Here is a 21,693-nt window from a genome sequence, read left to right as displayed (position 1 = left end):
CTTGGGGACCCGCAGTCCGTCCATGTTTTTGCTCCCTATTGGGAGCTGGGAGGGAGCAAAAATGTGTAATGTCTGTGGGTCCCCGAGGAACGGAATGGGAAATGCTAGAGCAATGAACTAGAGCAAACTGCCCTGTCGGAAGAGCCTATTGGGCATTTCTTCTACTTAATACCCTCTGTAGCCAATCAATCCCATCCAGATCTCAAACAGCACTGGCTGGAAGCTAGAGAAGGCGGGGCTTCGCCCCAAAGCCTCCCAGGTAGAGATGGGAATTAAAGAGGTCCCCGGGGGGGCACACACATACCCAGGAAGCGGAACATGTTCATGTGCAGCGGCGACCTGGCGGCGGGGCTGAGCAGGAAGCAGTCGCGGTTGGCACCAGACTCGTCGCGCCCGTTGGGCGTAACGATGAGCAGCGGCGTGAGGCCGTTCTGCAGCTCCTCGCACATTTCGGCGATGGACTCACTGTAGCCCCCGCCGCAGTCGTCCACGGACTCGCCTGGGGATACATACCAACGTGTCTCATTCGCCTCAGTCGTTTTAACGGCACGTTCCGGACATTTACGTTAGGATCGAGGGCTCATTTACAGCTAAACTGCATCCAGATGACCACACATACCCACAAACTTGACCTTCCAGACGCGGTGGGGGAGCAGAAGGCTGTCGGGGCTGAATGAGCTCATCTTAGCGCACATCTGCCCAAAGACCGACTTGGTTCCGTCTGGTCCGGCCAGGCCTCCTTTGCTCCGAGAGCGTTTCACCTGAAAATGAGTCAGGAGTATTGGCCTAAGCATTATGATCCTGCCCCTCCCGGCACAGAGTGCATGGCCCCCCGCCTCACAGATAAGGGCTTCATCTCAGCGGCCACGATCACATGCGTGGCGTGACGGCCGGCCGGGTGCTGAAGGCTCCCTGTGAGACGGGCGGCCACGAGGGTGACGGCTGACACCCCACACTGACGCAGCCCCCGGACACAGCTCACGCTCACGCTCACACCCTAAGGCCCAGCCAGGCTTTGGGGCCCCATTCTTAAAAACAGCTGCACTCAGGCTCACCAAGGCCAACTGCTTAGGATACTCTACAGCCCCCCCCCAGGGTGATCACTTAATCCATGTTGGGGGGGGGGGGGCAGTATGAGCTACTTCAGGCTTTACATACTTTAAAACTAAAAGCCTCCTGTGACCGACTAATCAGTTCAGCTCTTCTTGTGACTGGTTTGTTTCCTTGACTGAAAGACTCATCCAGCTGTTTCACATTAGCATTAGTGACACATGCATGATTATAGGACACTGACCAATCAGCACACAGCAACAACTCTGTGCATAAGGGAAATCCGGGTCTTAATTGAAATGGCAGTTTATAAATGCTGTCTGAGCTCATAGTGTCCCCCCTGACATGAATCAGGTGGTCACCCTCCCAAGCCTCTCCCCACTGCCACCCCCCAGTCCCTCCTCCCCCACCTGGATCCGGTTCAGCTCCACCACAGGTCCGTGCTGCCTGTCTCGCACCATCGTTGCCTGGACCACCTTGCGGAACGCTGCTTCCTGGGAGATGAAAATTTAACCAAGAGAGACTCTGATCATTTGCAGACGACATGGTAATTAATTTGCAGTACCTGGGAGTTTCATGCAAAAGCTCAATCACGGCGACAGCAGAGAGCCCATGTTCACAAGCCCCGACTAATCGCCGCCCTACTGGCCATCCTGAAACACACAGCTTCCCAGCATCTTTAGAGACGTGGCTTGGGGCTCACCTTGCCCTGGGAGATGAGGATGCCCCTCAGCGTGTCGAACCCCACGGAGGGCCCCTGTCCAGCCTGCCCCAGCCGGCCCTCCAGGTCAAACATGGGCATGCAGGGGCAGAAGAGCTCAGAGATGTGGTGCAGGAGCAGCAGCCGGTTACGCAGGGCGATGATGGGAATCTCCTGCAGGTGGTTGTACTCCATGGGAACCTGCGGGGGGCGCCATTGAGAAGAGCTCTCACTGAGGCTGTACGGATGCCAACAGACCAATTACACAAAGCAATACTACCAATAGGGCTGTCGTGATCACGTCGCGATGTAATTGCGATTATATGCTGCATGCGCAATAATCACCAGGCCTTTAGATGACGGGTGAAACATTTGTCCGGACGTCATCTTTTCAGTACTATATGGGCGTTTACTTACACCCACAGATTGCTAAGCAGCCTAAAATATTGAGATAAGTATTGTGATAAAATTTGCTCACTTTTAATAGAAGAACCTTTTGATAAATGTGTATTAACATAAACAAATTCTTTGACATCGGTCTTGAACCACAGGTCAAACTGCAGCCCCCTTAAGGGAAGTTTACAGACGCTGTATTGGTTGTATACTGACTAATCATGGCCCTCGGCTGCCTGTGATTAGCAGCAGCTTGGGGGGCGGGGCTACCTGTGCTGGGAGCTTGCCAGCATTGGCGGGCTTGCTGGTGGACCAGGCCAGCGTGTGCGCAGAACCACAGGCCACTCTGTTGACTTTCTTGCCCTGCAATGCCGCTACAAGCCGTGGCCTTGTGATGGCGTTGGTGGTGCCGTCGCCCAGCTGGCCCTCGTCGTTATCGCCCCAGGTGTACACTTCCCCTGCCAGGAGAACATGCCCATCAATCTCCTCTCAAATGAGACCCCAAGCGCTTTTCTTGGCAATCGCTACCTGCTGGAGGAACGCAGACTGCACAGCCTGGAACTGACCAGCATAGAGGCAATCATTGGAGTGATCAAAGGTAATAGTTGAAACATTAGGAACAAATGACTAAATTCACAGCAGCTGAAGGATGGACATAAAAATGCTTTCATACTTTAATACTCTCTATGGATTATAAAATATACAAACATAGCAGGTAAGGTATGAAAGGCCCCAGTATTCTGGTACAAACAGCATCAGTAGATGAACAGTAGTGATGGACAAAATGATGCTTCATGAACCATTTGCTATATTTTTTGACACCACTAGATGGTGCTCTTGATATGCTTTGGGGTATTGCTTTGTGAATTTTTTTAAAACATAAGGCACCATCTAGTGGGGTCAAAAAATACAGCAAATGGTTCATGAAGCATCATTTTGCCCATCAGCAGATGAATAGAATCTCCATTTGAAAAATAAGACCTGTACGACTCTGCCCCAGGGATAGGGCTCTGCCACTGGCTGGCGTAGTCAGGGGCCGCGGCCGATGGAGACCCTACCGTCCTCCGTACAGCAGACGCAGTGCAGGGACCCAGTGGCGATGGCGATCACCTTCTTGCCCTGCAGGCCCTGGACCTGTCGTGGGCGACGCACGTGGTCGTCGGATCCGTGACCCAGCCGGTGGTAGTCCCCTTTCCCCCTGCAGGGGCCACGCGCAAAGGTGACGGCGAGCCAAGACGAGGCTCAACGACCACGATTATGCCTGACAGCTGTGTTCTGGTCTCTGCCAGTGTTCACCTGAGCAAATGGGCCAGCAGAAGCCAGCAGAGTGGAACTACAAAGTAAAACATCTTAATAAGGAATTAAAGTGAGAGAGGCCCACACCAAGAATGGGCCACTAATAACAGTTACCATGACGTCAATAGGTAGTCTCCTAGGATACCTTCAGCCAACCAGAAGGATGGACCGTGGAGGTCATTAAAGCAGCTCTGGGCTGTCAGGCAGAGAGCCAATCAGCTCCTGGCCAGCAGACTCACCACGTGTAGACGGAGCCAGACCTGGTGAGCGCGACGGAAAACTGGGAGCCGCACTCCACCTTGACCACACCCAGCCCCGTGAGGGAGTCGATCTGCCAGAGGAGCAGAGTTCGTACATCACCGTACACCAGCATACACTGGCCTTCATGGCTTGACCATATTACTACAGACCATTATTACTTAGTGATACTGTAGTGGTGCATGCATATGCATAAAGGCTATTTTGGGTCATGGCCGACATAAGAGACCTACAAACAGATAAATGGGGTATTTACAGCTGACTGAAAGTGGGTCACCTGACCAAGCCATCAGTATTAGGATTCTGAGCTAAAGTGCCAAATGCTCACCAGAATTATTATTGTTAAAAACTAAAAAGGAAACAGCTTTGTAACCTGAAATACGATGTAAAAAATAAAACAATAAACAGCTAAATGAAAACTATAAATATTACATCTGAAACAAATAAAACAAAGGTTAATGTTAATAAACATTATTATTATTATTATTATTAAGACCTGGAACATGTCTTGCCCATTTTATGGGCATTAACGCATTAATGTATCAATGTATACTGACGCTGATTCTCTACAGACACATAAAATAGCCCTACAACTTTCAATCTATTCCTAGAAAGAAAAAATAAAAATACTGAAATATATATAGATGCAAGTAATAAAGTAATAAAACCACACTGTAAACTAAAGTGGATTTCAAATGAAAAAGTATAAAAATAAAATAAATTAAAGCCAAAGCTATATGCACAGCGATGCTCACCTTCATGGGCACCTTGCAGCCGTCGCTGCCCCCGCGGCCCAGCTTGCCGTAGTCACCGTCCCCCCAGGACCACACCATGTCATCATCAGTCAGACACAGCGTCTGGGCGTCGCCGCTGCCGCACGCCACGTCGATGACGCGGTGGCCCTGCAGAGCATCCACCTGGAGACACACACAGAACAGCCACCCTGTCCATCAGAAGGCGGCCATATGACAAAAGTCACTACACTAAAGGAAGGTAAAAGCAGAGCAACACTAACGAACGGAGGAAATACCACCGAGCTGCACATGGCACAGGAATCGCCACGTGGGACCCCACACCAAAGAGGAGGCCACTGGGCCTGGCATAGCCACGCCGGGGGGGGGGGGGGGGGGCACTGACAGCCACGTAAGGGCACTACTTGGACAGTAAGTCAGCACATCTCTGTCTGTCTCTCTCTCTCCGTCTCTCTGTCTCTCTCTCCGTCTCTCCGTCTCTCTCTCCGTCTCTCCGTCTCTCCGTCTCTCTCTCCGTCTCTCTCTCCGTCTCTCTCTCCGTCTCTCTCTCCGTCTCTCTCTCTCTCTCTCCGTCTCTCTCTCTCTCTCTCCGTCTCTCTCTCTCTCTCCGTCTCTATGCTCCTGTACTCCGCCTGACGCCCGGCTTCCCGGGACCGGCTCCAGATCACCACGAGCCAGATCGGATCAGCATTCACTGAAGCTGGATGAACAGATGCAAGTCGCCTATTGTCCCAGAAGTTAATCGGGCACTAACGACCTAAAAGCCCCTAATTACTGCGACTTGGACAAAGCCCCAGTTGGCCCAGCACGCTGGGCTTCCACGCACCAGTTTGGGCTTCAGCTGGTCCTCACTGTCGCCGTGGCCCAGCCGGCCATAGCGGCCCTTGCCCCAAGTGTAGAGCTCCCCGCTGGCGGTGATGCAGGCGCTGTGGGCACCGCCAGCCGCAACGTCCACCACCTCCACGCCACGCAGGGACTCGATCACACGGGGCCGGTCACATGGGCTGCGGGGTCAAAGGTCAAGGTCTGCTGTGACATCACACTGAACTCAGTTACCCACTAAATACGTGTTAAAAATACAATTTTTATAATCTGACATCTAAAGATTTTTTTTCAATAATTAAGTGATTTATTGGTATAAAAAGTATTTGTAATACAATTGTAGGGACCTGTCCAATCATTAAACTCTGCACTGCCACCTGCTGGCTATCTGCAGCATTGCTTCTAAAATTAAACTCTCAGAGGTTTGCATATAAGGATAAGTGCCCCTGCAAATCCTGACCTCCTGTTGCCGTGGCCCAGCTTGCCGTCCTCCGCCTCCCCCCAGGAGTAGACCTCGCCCTCGGAGGACAGCGCTAGGCAGTGCTTGCCCCCGGAGTTCACCGCCACCTTGCGGATGAAGACGTGCTGGATGGACTCCAGCAAGGTGGGCGTGGACACGGACTCGGTGCCGCCGATTCCGAGCCGGCCCCCGGCGCCGTAACCTGTGGCATAGAGCTGAAGGAAAGGGCGGGGTCAAGGCACCAAGCAGGAAGCGACTGGGTGCTTCTCCAAGAGGCACGAAGAGTTCAACTCCAGTATTAAACCAAAAATGCCTCCCTTTTAACCAAGCCGCTCCTCACCTTGCCGTCGGCCGTCACGGCGAACAGGGTCTGCTCCCCGCCAATCAGCTGGACGGGCCGCAGCATGGCCAGGGCCTCCGTGGGCGTGGGCACCTTCACCTTGGCACCCTCGATGCCGCCCAGCTGCCCGCGGTGGTTGTGCCCCCAGCCGTAGATGGTGCCACTTCCACCGGCAGACAGAGTCCAGTCGTCAGGACGTCTGAGCGAAGAGAGAGAACGGGGCAGAGGCAGAACAGATTGCTCAGACGTGATAAAGACATTCCTGCAGATTCATACAAGCATACAGACGTGATAAAGACATTCCTGCAGATTCATACAAGCATACAGACGTGAGGAGCTGGGCTCTGGTCTGCCGGCCTCCTCACCTGTTCATCCACTGCACCAGCTGCTCGTCCTGCTCCCGCCTGAACACCTCGTGACTCTCGTGCAGCGTGTTCATGCTTTCGTGATCCGCCATTAGCTCGCGGATCTTCTTAGCCACCTAGAGACCCCGACGAGTGAAAACGGGGTGGTCACATGACGTACAGTTCGGGGTCGAGGAACGGGACGGGGGGACGGTGGGGGGTCGGCCTCACCTCATCCAGAAAGGGGCGAGGCAAGGGGCTCCTCTTGTCCAGGGCCACAGCCACCCTAGATGCGGTGCAGTACCTCCGGAACCAAGCCCACTTGTGCGTTTCAGCACAGCATGGCAAGGTGTCCAGTTCCAGGTCACAGGCCAGCGCCACCAGTACCTAACAGGAACCCAGAACAGGACAGCGATCACCATAGCAAAGAGGGCATTCTTCATCGCAGACGTGTATCTGCGCTTCCTCTGGTAACGCTGTCGCCCCCGGTGGTACCTTGAAGAAGGGGCTGTGGAGCAGCTGCTTGCCCCCCCTCACGATAGGGTCCTCATACTCATACTGCCTCTGCAGAGCCTCGGGAAGCCCCTTCACCAGCGCTGCCAGAGCACTGCCCGTGAAGCTCTGAAACGGACACCAGAGTCAGCAGGCAAAGGCAAGGCATTGGCCAATCACAGCCGACATGCCTCATTCACAGATGCAGCGGCCAATCACAGCCGACATGCCTCATTCACAGATGCAGCGGCCAATCACAGCCGACATGCCTCATTCACAGATGCAGCGGCCAATCACAGCCGACATGCCTCATTCAGAAACGCAGCACCCAATCACAGCTGACATGCCTCATTCAGAAACGCAGCACCCAATCACAGCTGACATGCCTCATTCAGAAACGCAGCACCCAATCACAGCCGACGCAATTCATTTACTAATGAAGCGGCCAATCACAGCCGACGCGCCTCACTGGGATATAGAACAGCTCAAGGCCACTGCATCAAACTCATAAAACAATGACAGTGTGATGAGGTCATATTACAGCCTTAAACAGCTCTTTCCCTTTGAAATGGATGATTATTCTTTTGTAAATCAGGTCATGCATATTGAATTTTGTCCAATTATGAGATTTTAACCTATTAAATCTACAATTAACTTCAAATTGACTAATTAAACCATATGGGCCACATCTGATGCCTGAGGATAAAGTCAGGAGCAGCTGTGATTCCAGGCTGACATCCCAATACGTAAGGAAGACCATCATTCACACTCTTATGCATGTGCAAGGCACAGAGGCACACGCACACGCACACACACACACACACACACACACACACACACACACACACACACACACACACACGTGCAAGAACTTGCCACAGATCGCGCCTCTCCATCGCCGTCTCCCAGCAGCCTGTTGATGTTGATCGACTGGCCAAACTCGGTGGTGAGCAGTTTGCGCAGCCTCTGCAAAGCCCACATGCGATGGCCAGCCGCTGCGGAACCAGAACCACAAGAGCGGGAAGATGAGACTGACAGGCACCCAGCAGGATGGGGGGGGACCCTCAGACGGCCACACCCACCCAGAGCGCTCAGCTGCGCACAGGCAGCCAGCGAGGCGGCCAGGCGCGGCACGATGCTCCGGTTGGAGGCCAGGTTCAACCTGAAGTCCAGCAGGCAGGTGACCAGATCCATGGAGGGACAGGACAGGATGCAGCGGTCCGACAGCAGGTCCTTGGGTCCTGCACACAACGGGACATCCGCTCAGTCACCCTGCCAGCGGTACGAACGGCGCAGGAACGGGGCGCAGGAACGGGGCGCAGGAACGGGGCGCAGGAACGGGGCGCAGGAACGGGGCGCAGGACCTACCAGCCGCGGGCATGATGGGATACACGGTGAAGCGCCACCCCCAGCCGTTTACGGAGCCGTCGCTGGTAAACTTCCACTTCAGCTCGTCCCCTGGGATGCGCAGCTCGCTGGACCAGTCAGACCACTCGCGCCCTGAGCGGCACAGCCCCGAAATCAGGACATCACACTCCACTAACCGATAACCGCCACCTTCAAATCAGAGTTAAAAGGACGGTCACCTGATCGGACAGACACGATCCTATTGGCCCCGTCCATAATGGTGAGTGGGTCATGCCGCCTTTCGGTAGAGCACTGGCGATCAAACTCTACCCTCAGCCCCTCTGCGCCTGGGATGGGAGGAGGGTGAGAGTGTTTAGACAGCAGGAGCGAGATGCCAACGTTGCCCGTGGGCACTGGCTCCCGTCGGCTACCTGGGATCTTGACTGTCCCGCTGGTGGAGGTATCGTCAGTGTAGGGGTGGCTGCTCTCCACCGCCACAGGGTGAGAGGACAGGCGGCCGCTCTGGGAGTCGGTGGCCACGTCCTCCAGCTCCGTCACGCAGAGCTCCAACAGCACGTCGGCCACCTGCAAGCGTCAGGTCACGCACCGGTCAGCAGGGGGTGCCATTTCAGTTAGCCTGTGACATTTCATGAGCAAGCTACAAAAAAAGCTATAAAATCAACCAGCTATAAAGAAAAAAAGACTGTATAGTTTAAGATGACATTTATAGAGACAGACCCTCGTCTGCCGCACATCCACGTACCCCCCGAGGGGGCCCCATCAGATCGAGCGGGAGAATGCGGACCTGTGGGTAAGCTGTGCCCATGCCGGACAGCACGGCCGACAGGACCTCCTTGCCCCGCTCTCCGGAGCGCAGGGACACAGCCAGTTTGAGCAGATCCACCATCACCCGGGTATCGTCTGGCACCAGCAGGCTGGTGAACTCGTCCAGGTACTGCGGCTCAGGACCTGCCGCTTTGCTCTGGCTCTCGGAATCCTGCCCGGGAAGGCGGTGGACTCTTAACTTTGCCGAGTTGTGAAAAGCTTGCAGCTTCATGCATGGTATGCAAACCGGACCTCGCAGAAGGGCCCACACGCACCTCTTTGGTTTTGGTCATGGTCTCTGCGATGATACTGGCGGCTCCGGGGTCATCGGTGACGGGAATGAAGGGGCGGGAGGACGCCGCCGACGCAGAGGGCGTCACCGCAGACGAAGGGGTCATGGCGTCCTCCGAAGACGTCACCTGCCCACACAGCCCAGTAAGGTCACCCCGTAAACCTGAACTTTCCTCAGAACCAGACGGGTTCGGATCTGGGCCAGAGATGAAGCCCGACTAGCTCCGCCTCACGTGGCTCGGGGTTTGCATAAGGCCGCTACCTGCAACCCCCATCTCTGGAAACGGCACAAAGCGGGTTTCTAAAGGCAGCCATTACCTCTCCTCTCCTCTCCTGCCAAGGGCTGGGACTGTGCCGCTCCTCTGACTCGGGGACCAATGGGGAGCGCTCTGCCTCATAGGGGCTGGAGGCCGCGGAGGAGTCGGAGGGCGGCACGGGGGAGCTGGAGGGGCACTCCACAGGCATGATCATACAGGCGGGCATCAAGGCGCCCACCACAGCATCTCTGGGGGGGGTGGGACAGAAAGAGCATGCTGAACGCGGCGGCTACACAGACCCCCGGGCCCGCAGATTAATGGTACGGCGGTATGGCAGTGCAGCGGCCAGCGGTAGGGCTTACCTGGCATATATGATCTGCAGGGCAGACAGCACGTGGGACAGGGCCTGCTGTTTGGCCAAGCTGCCATCCAGAGACAGCAGGATCTTAGCCAGCGACGGCCGGTGGGGCTTGGCATTGCTCTGCCCGCTGATTTTGTTGCTGGCACTCGACGAGTCGCTATCCGACTGCACACCTGGCGATTCATTGACCGATTGGCTCGTTAGTTAAAAGTGACCCCGCCCCACTCTAGAAAAGCCCCAATTCCCTGACTCCACAGTGACAGAAGCAGCAAGAGCCTGGAATTTGTTTACATTCCGAATCACCAGCAGCAATACCAGGTACATTCTTAGATGCAGCTGGTACTAGGCTAGGCACCTCCTAACCCGGTGCTACCTGGGCGTTCCCAAATTCCGTGGGTCCTACACGGTGCTCGCTAGACATACAAAATATTTATGCACTAAGAATAACTTCTTCCAAGCAGCTCTGTGCAGGATCTCTGACTCCTGGCCCGACTTGCCCCTTCCTGTGCCAAAAGGAGCTCTTCAATAATCAACCTTGACAGAGTACGTTACAATCATGCAGTAGCTATGACGAACCCACGATACTAATATGTGCTGAAAGGACAGAGCAGACAGACGAAATATAAATTAAGAGATTTTTGCAATTAACCACAAATATTCAACAGATCTAACTAAAAAGCACAGCCCCAGTCATGATAAGTTGATTTAAAGTGATTCAACAACTTAATCATGGCTAATTAAACACAGCCATAAGAAACACTGTTAGACTAAGTAAACACAAGACAGCTTCAAGACTAAAAGCCCAACAGCTGCAGAAGCTGGGAAAGCCTGGAGAAAACCTGCAGACCACAGGCAAGGCGCTCACCCAGGTAGGAGGCTCCCAGGGAGTCCCTGGCGGTCTGGAAGAGGACGGGCTCGTGCACAGAGGGAGTGGTGACGTCCACGGTGGTCCAGGCCACGCTGTGCGAGGAGCCGCAGGCCACACGCGTGATCTTCTGGCCCTCGAGGCCTTGCACTAAGGTGGGCTTCCGGTTGACCGTGGTGGTGCCATTTCCCTGCTGCCCGTGGTCGTTGTCTCCCCAGGCATACACCTGTCCGGACGGGAGCGCAAACATTCACAAACAAACAAAGGATAGCTCAGCTCTGCCCATTCTCTCCTATCAGTGACCCAACGCCAAGGACATAACGTGGCATGTTAGCAGAGAGTACATTTGCCCGTTTTCCCCACCAGAGGAAGGAGCAAGTGCATTACTCTCATCCATCAGCCACGATCAAGACCAGGCTTCGCCCAAAAACCATCCAGGTCTTTGGCAAAACGTGCATTTAGCTCACGATCGTTAATCATTCACGTCAGTGGCTAGGAGGACACTGAGCGCCTGAACTTGGGGGGGGGCAGGCCCACCTGTCCTGTGTCGGTGACAGCCAAGCAGTGCAAGGCCCCCACGGCCACATGGATGATCTTCTTCCCTCGCAGGCCCTCGACCATCTGGGGCTTGCGCACGTGGACGTCGGTGCCGTGGCCCAGCCTGAAGTAATCGCCCTTCCCCCTGATTCAGCACAAATCGATGAATCAGTCACCGCGACAGACCACCATCTCGCTAAACTTCAGCTATGACGGGGAAGTTCACAGCTTTGTCCCGACTGCTGGATCAGGTTTCTGCGACACTCACCAGGTCCACACCACACCGGACTTGGTGAGCGCCAGGGAGAACTGGGCCCCACATTCGATCTGACACACGCCCTGCCCGTTGAGCCTCTCAATGTTCTGTGGGATATTACAGCCCTCGCTGCCGCCCCGTCCGAGCTTCCCAAAGTCCCCGTCGCCCCAGGAGAACACCAGGCCTGTTCAGAACACGGGAGCGAGAGAGAGAGAGAGCCCTCAGTGTGAAGTACCCCCGAAACTGACCCCTCCCACCCACAGTAGCACAGAGGACTGAATACCTTCATCGGTTAAGGCCAACGTTTGAGCATCCCTACTTCCACAGGCCACCTGCACGACACGATGACCCAGGAGCACCTTCACCTGCAGCAGACACAGGAAGCAACTCATGTCACACTCCTGACAGCCAGTGTTTAAAACACCACAACACACAGCGCCGCCCTGGTGGTCAGCAAGGGATCACACAAAACCAAGGACCACCATCCAGGTTCAGAGGAATCAGGGAATCAGAGGGCCAGAGTTGCATACCAGTTTTGGCCTGAGCTGGGTGGTATTGTCACCATGGCCCAGTCTCCCGTACTCCCCCAAGCCCCAGCTGTAGAGTTCCCCACTGGAGGTGATGGCTGCACTGTGGGAGCTGCCGCAGGCGATGTCCCTGATCCGCTTGGTCTTCAGGGCCTCGATGAGTCTTGGCTTGTCACAGTTCCTGGGCGAGATGCATAGTTGTTAGGCTCATGCACTTGGTGGTGGAGATAAACTTGCCCCGGCAAAGCCCCAGGTCCTGGCCCTCAGGGCGAAGCCCCAGGTCCCGGCCCTCAATAATTTGTTTCCTCTTTGATGGAAAACAATCGAGGAAAGGTAATTCAGTAGACAGCCTTGAGATGATCATTGATAATACCTAGAACATTTTTTTCCAGTTTTGAAGACATGAATGCACAGTGCACATTGCATACCATCAACCTATGTTACTTTAAACTTATGTACTTGCAAACCAGATCTGGTATGAATGTAAGATGAATCCAAAACAGGTTAATGTAAAAGGGGGAAACGGCTCACAGGAGCGGCCAGGGTTAGAGCAACACCCCGAATCTGAGAGGGACCGGAATCGAGTCGGACTTTACATGCGGCTGAAGTGGCCGAGCTTCCCGTCGTCTCCCTCGCCCCAGGAGAACACCTTGCCATCCACCGTCAGGGCCATGGCGTGGCGACCACCTACGGACACAGACAGCCGGGGTCACGGCGGGCCCAGGCGAGTCCCACAGAGGGGGCACGGCAGGGGGCACGGCAGGGGGCACCCACCTGAGTGCACCGCCACCTTCTTCACCACGTAGTTACTGAGGGCTGTGATCTGCCGGGGGATGGGGATGGTGCCGCTGGACAGGCCGAGGCCCAGACGCCCGTTGGTAGCCTCACCGCAGGCGTAAACCTTCCCCTCCGCTGTGACTGCAGAAGTCAGCAGACAGGCAGGGACTATGGGTCACCACTGGGGACACACTGTGCCAGCAACACAAATCTGGAGCTGCAGGTATTCTGGAGCTTCGGTGAAGTGGCAACAGAACCGCTGGCCGGTTCTCGCCTGGAGAACTCACCCGCAAACAGGCTCTTGGAGCCGCCTGCCACCTGCACCACATTCAGGGCGGAGAGGGTCTCCGAGAACGAAGGCACCTTGATCTGCAGGGCATACGGAGAATGAGGCCACGGCGGCAGGCCACAGCGGAAGGCCACGGCGGTCTCCGTGACGACAAGATGGCTGCAACAGGCCTTACCTTGGATCCCTTGAGTCCGCCCAGCTGGTCTTTGTCATTCAGCCCCCAGACAAAGACTTTCGTTCTTATCGTGGCGGCTGATTCCAGACCAGCGGATTTCTTCCGTGCCAGACTAATATGAAGTGGAAAAAAAGCCTCTTTCAGACAGGCTGTACTTCTCAAAGCAGATATCACCACCGGAATGCAGCATAGTGTACCCTCGAATACAGCCTGCCGTTACCTCCCAGTGCTGGTCTTGTCGTCATCGTCCTCCTCGTTATCGGAGGCCAGGAAGGGGACGGTGGCCAGGTCCTCGTCGTCGGCCCGGATGCGGCCCACGATGCCCAGCCCATGGATCTTGCAGTCGATGCCTGAGCTGCGGCACTGCTTGATGGCGATCTCGATGTACCTGTGATACTGGGATCCCACGACACGTGACGTCAACACTTCAACAGTAACAAATCGAGCCTGAACCCCGGTACCCGAGGGTAACGACGACACCCAGAAGAGTGAACTTGCACTCAAACTGGTCTTACCTCTGTACAGTCACTGAGGAGGACAACTGTGGTGTCAGTGGGGTTAATGTTGATCGTCTTCAGCTCTATAAGGTTGTTCAGAGAATTTCCACCTGTAGACAAAGCAGCCACATGCACAGACTAAAGTATAAATTCCGAATGAGAGACTGACCGCCACAGCATACAGCACCAAGCCCCGCCCAGCCCAGCCCCGCCCGGCCCAGCCCCGCCCGGCCCAGCCCCGCCCGGCCCAGCCCCGCCCGGCCAAGCCCCGCCCGGCCAAGCCCCGCCCGGCCAAGCCCCGCCCAGCCAAGCCCCGCCCAGCCAAGCCCCGCCCAGCCAAACCCCGCCCAGCCATTCCACCTCTTGGGGACCATCAGTACCTGATACCACTACAAGGGACGGCATGTAGCTGCTGTCCGCCGGATCTACGATCATCTTCAGCCTGTGGACCAGAACATCTGGGAAGAGCTCCAGGCGGATCCAGTGCTGACAGAAAAGGATCAGAAAACTTTATTCAGTGCCAAAGACTACATGAATAATAAAACAATGTCGAGTAACTAAGCCGCAAGATGGCCAGTTTTACAGCCCTTGGCCTCCCCACTTGGTCGGCAGACAGACTACATGACCCAGAATGCCCTGCACAGCCACCTTGCCCTGGGAGCCTGAGGACTGCCAGTACTGCTCGCTGGAGTCGATGAGGCGTGACGCCTGGTTGACCGAGGACGAGACGCTGAGGCTCTTGACGGCACGTGACCAATCCTCGATCAGCATCCCACGCTGGCCACCCCGGTGCCTTTTCAGCTGCTTCCCGGCGCGGCCACAGAACGTGGGCGACTGGCCTGCAGGGGGCGACAAACACGTCACAAGACGGCACACAAAGGCACGGATGGCGAGGCGGACAGCTTGGACCCGACCCACTGACCGGGCTCGTTGATCCGGCCGAACGAGTGCCTGCTGTTGTGCTTGCGAGTCTTGAAGCAGCTCTCGCAGAAGTCAAAGTCGTCGCAGTTCCTGCACTTGAACCTGGGTCCGTTAATCGGGAACATCTGGCAGCCGTCACACCTGCAGGGACAGAAACACGGCAGAGGGGACCTCAGACACTGGGTCCCCCGACGATGTGGAACCAAGTAGTACCTGATGTAACGAATGCTTGTGCACAAAAACTGCAAGGACAAACAGACGGCATGGACAGGGCCACACTATACCAGTGCTTCCCCAACTCGGTCCTCGGGGACCGTCTGCAGGTTCCTGAGGAACGCTTTGGGAAACCTGCACTACCCCATAAAATCGGCACATTGATGATCCAGAAACGGCAACAGACTGGCGGGCAAACAAGTCAAGGCTAATTAAAGATTAATGCCACATCGCCAGGGGACCCAGTTACCCCTCCCAGAGCCCTACCTCACTCCGGGATGGATGCTGGGCACCAGTTCCATCTCCGACAGCAGCCCAGTCCAGTGTGACTGCTGGGGAAAGTCGACGATCACGTCCTTCCCGTTGGCACTGAAAGCTGAACGCAGCTTGGGTCAGGCTGGGCCACGGCGCTTTGCAGCGGGCACCCGGACAGCCACACCTGATGGGTCCGCACGGACCTACCTTTCACAACCCCAACACTTCTGTGGGTCACCGAGCCCCACTTGTACTTGGGCGTGGTCACAGAGAGCTTCACTCGAACCTTGTCTCCAATCTTGATGTGAGAGGGGGAGCTCTGCGGTGGGAAGCCTATCACGGCACGGGGAAGAATCAGTCATTGGCTATAGTGCCTGTCAATCACTCCACATCCCGCCTTCTCGCCAGGCCGGCTTACCCAACAGCTCCGTGTGGATGTACCGCACCCAGTAGGTCCCGCCCTTCTGCTGCCAATCACACTGCACGTTCAGGTCATGGAGTCCGTCCCGGTCCAGCTTAATCACCTTCCCCACGTCGCCCTCATACACCTCCTCATACGTTCTGCAGCACCTGACCATCATGCCCACCTGAAGAGGGAGCCAGCGAGCCCAGCATTCAAGTCCCCATAAGCACCGGCAAACTCAGCAGCTCGTTCATAAAGTTAATTACCTGAATGTTTTCCCGAACATACACCGCGTAGTCATCGTTGCTCTGGAAATCAGACCTCTTCTTGAATGTCTGGCTCTCTGTCACCACAGCGCCGGGGGGCTGAAACAGGGTCCCCTGTCAATTTCCACAACAAATCCAAAAAAAATGTAAAGCCATCTCCCCAGAAGGGGGGGGAGGCGACACCCACCACAGGGAAGGCCGTATCAGACTCGTCCAGCTCCTCCAGCACCTCCTCCTCAGAGTACTCGTCAGACACCGTGTCCGCATCCGACACCTCTGTGACGTGGACGTCGGGGTGATCCAGCAGCCAGCTCACCAAGGCCTCCACGCCTGTCATGGTGACATGCGACACGCTTGCGTCACCTCCTGCCGCATCCCACCCAGCCCACCCAGCCCAGATTCCCTTCTGGAATTACTCGGAACTGGAGACCCACGTCCTCTGACCAGATTTTACATTAGAAGGCAGAGTGAAACGCAAGCAGCTAAGGATGGAGAAAAGCCCTGAACGCCCGGAGCAGACAGCGCAGATGGCGCAGACGGAGCAGATGGCGCAGACGTACCGGGTGTCCCAGAGGCACTGCCCGTGGTGCCCGACAGAGACTTGAGCGCAAACTCGATGTTCTTCCGCTGGAAGCCCATCTCCATCAGCTGCACCACCACAGGCACAGGGGGCACCGGCGAGGCCTTTTGTTTCTTCTGCTTGGGCGGCCGCATGTGCTGCACGGTGACCGGGGTGGTGTCCTCGCTGGAGCTGCTGTCCTCTAGCAGCGGAGACGAGGGGTGCGTGGCCTCCACCGCCAGGTACTGGCACACGGCGAGGGCGGCGGCCTGCGGGCAGACGAGCCAGTTTCAGCTGGGGTCTGAGCGAGGGTAGCCCCGCCCCCACACGCCCCCACACGCCCCCACACGCCCCCACACGCCCTCTCACCTCCAGCTCCTGCTTGTCGAAGATGGCTTTGATGGGAGACGGGTACGTGGCGGCCGACAGCAGCTGCTGCAGGAGGATGAGGGGGGGTTGAGGCCCCTCCGGGGACAGGTCCCCTGCATCCAAGGGCGATGCCGCCCCCTCGTCCGCTAGGAGCACGAGACGAGGAGAGTGTCACACGCACCCTGGGCAACAACCCTCATGCATCCCCTTCCCATCCCTGCAGCTGGCTCAGCCATTAATCAGCCGATGAGGCACCTGCACCCCTCCCACGCTGCCTGGCTCTCAGGGGGGTGCCGCTGGCAGGGGGGTGAGGACATCAGCGGCTCAAGTTTTACGCATTAGCATTTTGTTTTTTATTATTTTTTTTTTTTTAAACGACGTACCACCAGGGTTGGGGCCCGACTCCAGAATGGCTGGCTGGGACAGGATCTGCCGCAGCTTGTCCTGGTGGGACAGCAGCGCCCGTGCAGCCTTCAGCACGTAGAGCCGCAGCTGCTGAGAGCGCAGCAAGTGCAGGTCCACCTGGTCTGAACAGGGGCGGCACATTACATCATCACAATGCAATGTAAACACTGTGCGTTACGGCATGCCTCTAGTAGTCACTCTCTCAGGGATCAATCGGTCATCAGTCCAAGATTCATTTGACACCCCAACAGCATCCCTGATCAAATCATCTCAAAACAATCCCTGCTGAAGACCTGCGTCATTTCTAAGGGCTGCTAATGAAGTGCTGTAAGGTCCAAGTGCTACCTGTGTGCTGATTGGTTTAAGGCATGCCGTTGGATGACCGTACCCATGTGTCTATTTGGTTTAGGCCACACCAGGGATGACCCTACCCGTGTGCTGATTGGTTTAGGCCACACCAGGGATGACCCTACCCGTGTGCTGATTGGTTTAGGCCACACCAGGGATGACCCTACCCGTGTGCTGATTGGTTTGCCTGAGTAGTACCTGTGAGGCCACGGCTCAGGGGCTTCTTCATACGCTGCTTCTCCAGCTTGCTGCCTGCCAGGTTCACCAGCTGTGCCCAGACGCCCAGCATGGGCTCCGTGAAGGGCAGGTTGGTCACACTGAAGGGCACCACCGGCAGCTAGGGGGCGTAAATGAGCAAGGACATGCCCACAGTCCAGGTCACCACCCACTAGACGTGTAGCGCTGAGTTCCATGGCCACCGGACCGGTACGTACCGGTTTCAGCTGGCTCAGCAGGCACACTCGGCACGTCCTCGACTCGTGGAACTGCACGGTGATACGGCCCTTGGGCGTGATGCGGGTCACCGTGCCCTCGCCGTATTCCTCGTGCACCACCTGGCCGCCCAGACGCAGGCGCCCGTCGATGCCGCCAATCACAGCCAGCACGGCCATCAGGCTGCCCACTGCGGGGGCCTCTGCATCAGGAAAGTATTCCTCCAGCAGGGTCTGCTCAGGGGGGTTGGCAGTAAGGGAAGACTGAGTATAGGGTCAGGGTTAGGGTATATACCAGATATATACCACTGACTTCACAAATACAATGGACAGAAACTGAAGTGACTTCCTGATGTCTTCCTGAAGGAGCAGGATGACATGGCAGGTCGGATACCTACCGCCTCCGAGTGCCGGCCGGCCATGACGTCGCCGATGCAGCCCAGCTGAGAGTTGATGTAGTCGTTGATCAAGCTGTTCCACTGGCCCAGGGAGTGCAGAGTCCGCAGCACGGCCACGATCTCCTCCGCCAGCGTGCTGCTGTGGGTGGCGGTCAGAGAGGCCTGGGGGCGGGACTTCCTCCGCCGCAGGAAGCCCTCTGCAACAGACCACGACTTGGGTGACACACCACAGACCAGCAACGACCATCACCACAAGCTATCAAATACTGGCACCCATAAAACAGAGAGCTGGATGAACAGTGCATGTTTGCTAAGGGGGGGGGGCTAGCTGAAATGGGCCCAAGCAACTCTGCTCATCCCACCTCTCAGCAAGGGCAGGTCAGAGGAGCATGTGCTCAGCAGGCTGCCCAGGAAGCCAAAGAGCTTCTCCACCAGGAGCTTCATGTCCGGCGAGCGCTCCGCCTTCTCCCAGGAAGGCAGCACCGCCTGCAGGAGCCGGAGAGCCAGGATCTGAGGGGAGGAGCAGAGGCCGTGGTCCAGATGGGAAGAACTTAACGGGACTAATCTGGACTTTCCAAAGCGGTAGGATATTTATAAAGACAAGACAGACACAAAGGTGTCAATAAGGCTAAATTAGAAAAAGCACCTCATTAGAAACACTACATGATCAAAAAAACATGCAAAGGACACCAATAACTGACCGAGGTATGCATCAGACTAAACACACAGAATACTGGCCTACTGTATATTTACTGGATTGATAGTGCGGGGGCCCAATAGCTGACAGCCTGCGGTGACTGACAGTGCGGGGGCCCAATGGCTGACAGCCTGCGGTGACTGACAGTGCGGGGGCCCAATGGCTGACAGCCTGCGGTGACTGACAGTGCGGGGGCCCAATGGCTGACAGCCTGCGGTGACTGACAGTGCGGGGGCCCACCAGTTGACGGTCTGCGGTGACTAACAGCATGGGACCCAGTCTCTCACCTGCCTCTGTAGTGTGCCAGCAGTGAAGGACTGGTGACCCTCCACGATCTTGAGGAGCAGGCTAATCCAGGCCGAGGTACTGAGAGCACTGCACATGTGGGGCATGAGGGCGACGCTGCGGATGAAGCCCAGCGTGCACCAGCTGCGGTGCTGCTCCCGCAACACCTGCCTGTGGGTGGAGCAGCCTGAGAGGCGGGGCAAGGGGCCCAGGAGGACAGCTTTAGGGGAGCAAATCGAACAAATTCCTCATTCGCGCAGTGCATGCAATTTCACCGTGTGACCTTGCTGGACGGTCTCACCCCTGTGGAGATGATGCAGGTACTGACCTGTCTTGTCGCCGGCCCCACTCTCCACCAACATCCTGAGCTGGCCGCACAGCGTCCGCATGGCCTCCATCTGCATGACCTCGGCGTGGATGCCGGCCGACAGCGCCAGGGTCTTCAGCAGGTTCACCGTGCTGGTCAGCATCAGGGCTGTGGGGTGTGTGCTCTTCTCCGCCGGCTCCCCTTCTGACACAGACACAGACACATGTTTGCATTCATATCTTTGTGGGCAGCATCCATTCATTTCTATGGGGAAAAGCTCTAATCCCAACAATGACAGTAACCAGAAAACGAGACTTTTGGCGTTATTAGTTTTTTGATTGCAGTCACAGGTTTTTATAAAATTCAGGTTAAATTTGACCTGAAAAATGTCCCCAAGAGTAACAAAGCTTTACGTTTTACCTTTTTTGTCCCCAAATGTGCTCTCTGGAAACACACACACAGAGCTAAGAGGCCGGGGGCCCGCTGTGGACCGCTGTGCTCACCGGTGTCGTCCTCCGTGTCCGAGTCCTCCGTGGTGGTCGGCACGGCCGGCGGAGGCTCTGCCAGCTTCAGGTCATACTTCCCCTCCTTGCCCATCCTGTAGGAGTTGGTACTGCTGGTGTCCCACTGCACCCTGATCCAGCCATCCTCGCCCAGCTCGCCGATCACACGGCCCAGGCCCGGCGCCGGCCCGTCCTGCAGGCGGGCGCCGCATGGCAGAGCGTCAGTCAGGATAGCCGCAGCGCCCCGCCTGGAGCTGCAGCAGCATGACGCCACGCCGGCCCGTCTCACCTGATCTCCCCACTTCCAGTCCAAGCCCCTCATCACTCGCGTGCCGATCTTCATCATGGCCGCCAGCTCCGGCCCAGAGGCCGGCAGGGGGACAGGCGCCGCCTCTTTACGGGACTCCTCCAGCACCGTGGCCGAGCCGCCGTGGGTGGCAGAGCCGGGGTCCTCCTCGGTGTTGTCCGTACTGGGGCCTGAGCAAAAAGCAGCACCGAGCAGTCACTGAGGTGGACCGGGTTCGCGCGGCGGCTAAAGCAGCCACCTTCAGTCAGTGATTTGAATGGGATGCAGATGCGCTAAGCGGCGGGAGCAGGACGGCGCACCGATGAGCCGGAGGATGCTCTGGCTGAGGGCCAGCATGCCCGAGTTGAGCAGGAGGCTCAGGCTGTTGGCGCTGTGCTTGAGGGACAGCATGTTGAGCATGGCCAGTAGAAAGCGTGCCTGTGGGATGGTGCCCAGGCTGGGGCCCGCCGGGTTCTCATTGGTGATGGTCTGCAGGGGCACAGCCTGAATGCCTGAAAAGCAACGGGGGGGGGGGTTATCAGGAGAGCCGGGAAGTGGGACGAGGTGACGGACCCCAGGTAGCCTTCAAATCAGAGGAATTCATGAACACAGACACCTCTGCTCCTAACAGAAATCTGGATATCAGCTCATGCGATGTTCTGGGTGAGCAGAGCCACCTCTCTGAAAGCCAGCGTAACGGGAGATGCAGACCTCTGTGCCGACATCATTTCTATGCTCATGAGCATATTCTTTGGACCCACGGCCCGCTGGGGCAGAGCGGCCGCTCACCAAGCTCCTTAAACCTGACGCTGGCGTCCAGCAGAATGACCCGCACGTTCTGGATGGCCCAGGAGTACAGCTTCCCGAAGGTCACCTCCAGCAGCATGCGGTTAAAAGGTGGAATGAGATCCACATCCTTCAGGCAGTCGGACAGTGGCTCCCTGTGGATGTATATAACAGGAAGAGCACGGAGGCCTTTCAGACTTGCAGAGCCGCCAGATTCACACAACCCAGAGGGCAGAGACACAAAACAGGACAGGCAGAACTGGGCCAAGAATAGACCCGGCAACCGGAACACAGTCCCAGACACAAGCACGGGTACCAGATGGAGATTAAACGTTAAAAGCTCGACCAAG

The 21,693-nt window shown here is 56.4% G+C and overlaps 1 protein-coding gene across 7 annotated transcripts in view; it reads right to left on the bottom strand.

Annotated features, from left to right (window-relative positions):
* herc2 (HECT and RLD domain containing E3 ubiquitin protein ligase 2) overlaps window positions 1-21,693 on the bottom strand; it is a 45,858-nt gene that overhangs the window by 3,598 nt on the left and 20,567 nt on the right. For all 7 annotated transcript variants that reach the window (XM_023800812.2, XM_023800813.2, XM_072699338.1 and 4 more), the window contains 55 exons: window positions 21,347-21,498; window positions 20,878-21,069; window positions 20,561-20,748; window positions 20,272-20,464; window positions 19,790-19,972; window positions 19,464-19,648; window positions 18,842-18,989; window positions 18,480-18,676; window positions 18,085-18,315; window positions 17,849-17,987; window positions 17,281-17,424; window positions 16,898-17,043; window positions 16,530-16,797; window positions 16,157-16,299; window positions 15,970-16,068; window positions 15,719-15,887; window positions 15,508-15,633; window positions 15,313-15,421; window positions 14,834-14,973; window positions 14,560-14,750; window positions 14,292-14,397; window positions 13,930-14,021; window positions 13,635-13,810; window positions 13,415-13,526; window positions 13,238-13,319; window positions 12,948-13,091; window positions 12,770-12,860; window positions 12,177-12,354; window positions 11,930-12,011; window positions 11,659-11,830; window positions 11,391-11,535; window positions 10,854-11,079; window positions 9,990-10,161; window positions 9,689-9,875; window positions 9,355-9,498; window positions 9,060-9,251; window positions 8,686-8,839; window positions 8,494-8,601; window positions 8,276-8,407; window positions 7,990-8,148; window positions 7,784-7,902; window positions 6,911-7,036; window positions 6,647-6,802; window positions 6,437-6,552; window positions 6,072-6,270; window positions 5,732-5,946; window positions 5,276-5,453; window positions 4,453-4,614; window positions 3,679-3,770; window positions 3,202-3,341; window positions 2,414-2,601; window positions 1,754-1,951; window positions 1,461-1,544; window positions 620-761; window positions 305-499 (listed from right to left, as the gene is read on the bottom strand). In XM_023800812.2, coding sequence (XP_023656580.2) covers window positions 305-499; window positions 620-761; window positions 1,461-1,544; window positions 1,754-1,951; window positions 2,414-2,601; window positions 3,202-3,341; window positions 3,679-3,770; window positions 4,453-4,614; window positions 5,276-5,453; window positions 5,732-5,946; window positions 6,072-6,270; window positions 6,437-6,552; window positions 6,647-6,802; window positions 6,911-7,036; window positions 7,784-7,902; window positions 7,990-8,148; window positions 8,276-8,407; window positions 8,494-8,601; window positions 8,686-8,839; window positions 9,060-9,251; window positions 9,355-9,498; window positions 9,689-9,875; window positions 9,990-10,161; window positions 10,854-11,079; window positions 11,391-11,535; window positions 11,659-11,830; window positions 11,930-12,011; window positions 12,177-12,354; window positions 12,770-12,860; window positions 12,948-13,091; window positions 13,238-13,319; window positions 13,415-13,526; window positions 13,635-13,810; window positions 13,930-14,021; window positions 14,292-14,397; window positions 14,560-14,750; window positions 14,834-14,973; window positions 15,313-15,421; window positions 15,508-15,633; window positions 15,719-15,887; window positions 15,970-16,068; window positions 16,157-16,299; window positions 16,530-16,797; window positions 16,898-17,043; window positions 17,281-17,424; window positions 17,849-17,987; window positions 18,085-18,315; window positions 18,480-18,676; window positions 18,842-18,989; window positions 19,464-19,648; window positions 19,790-19,972; window positions 20,272-20,464; window positions 20,561-20,748; window positions 20,878-21,069; window positions 21,347-21,498 — 8,507 coding nt within the window. The remainder of the gene's footprint in view (window positions 1-304; window positions 500-619; window positions 762-1,460; window positions 1,545-1,753; window positions 1,952-2,413; window positions 2,602-3,201; window positions 3,342-3,678; window positions 3,771-4,452; window positions 4,615-5,275; window positions 5,454-5,731; window positions 5,947-6,071; window positions 6,271-6,436; window positions 6,553-6,646; window positions 6,803-6,910; window positions 7,037-7,783; window positions 7,903-7,989; window positions 8,149-8,275; window positions 8,408-8,493; window positions 8,602-8,685; window positions 8,840-9,059; window positions 9,252-9,354; window positions 9,499-9,688; window positions 9,876-9,989; window positions 10,162-10,853; window positions 11,080-11,390; window positions 11,536-11,658; window positions 11,831-11,929; window positions 12,012-12,176; window positions 12,355-12,769; window positions 12,861-12,947; window positions 13,092-13,237; window positions 13,320-13,414; window positions 13,527-13,634; window positions 13,811-13,929; window positions 14,022-14,291; window positions 14,398-14,559; window positions 14,751-14,833; window positions 14,974-15,312; window positions 15,422-15,507; window positions 15,634-15,718; window positions 15,888-15,969; window positions 16,069-16,156; window positions 16,300-16,529; window positions 16,798-16,897; window positions 17,044-17,280; window positions 17,425-17,848; window positions 17,988-18,084; window positions 18,316-18,479; window positions 18,677-18,841; window positions 18,990-19,463; window positions 19,649-19,789; window positions 19,973-20,271; window positions 20,465-20,560; window positions 20,749-20,877; window positions 21,070-21,346; window positions 21,499-21,693) is intronic.

This window comes from Paramormyrops kingsleyae, chromosome 1 (genome assembly GCF_048594095.1).
Source record: "Paramormyrops kingsleyae isolate MSU_618 chromosome 1, PKINGS_0.4, whole genome shotgun sequence".
Taxonomy (NCBI): domain Eukaryota; kingdom Metazoa; phylum Chordata; class Actinopteri; order Osteoglossiformes; family Mormyridae; genus Paramormyrops; species Paramormyrops kingsleyae.
The sequence above is the reverse complement of the archived record's forward strand: the minus strand, read 5'-3'. Positions and strand labels throughout refer to the sequence as shown.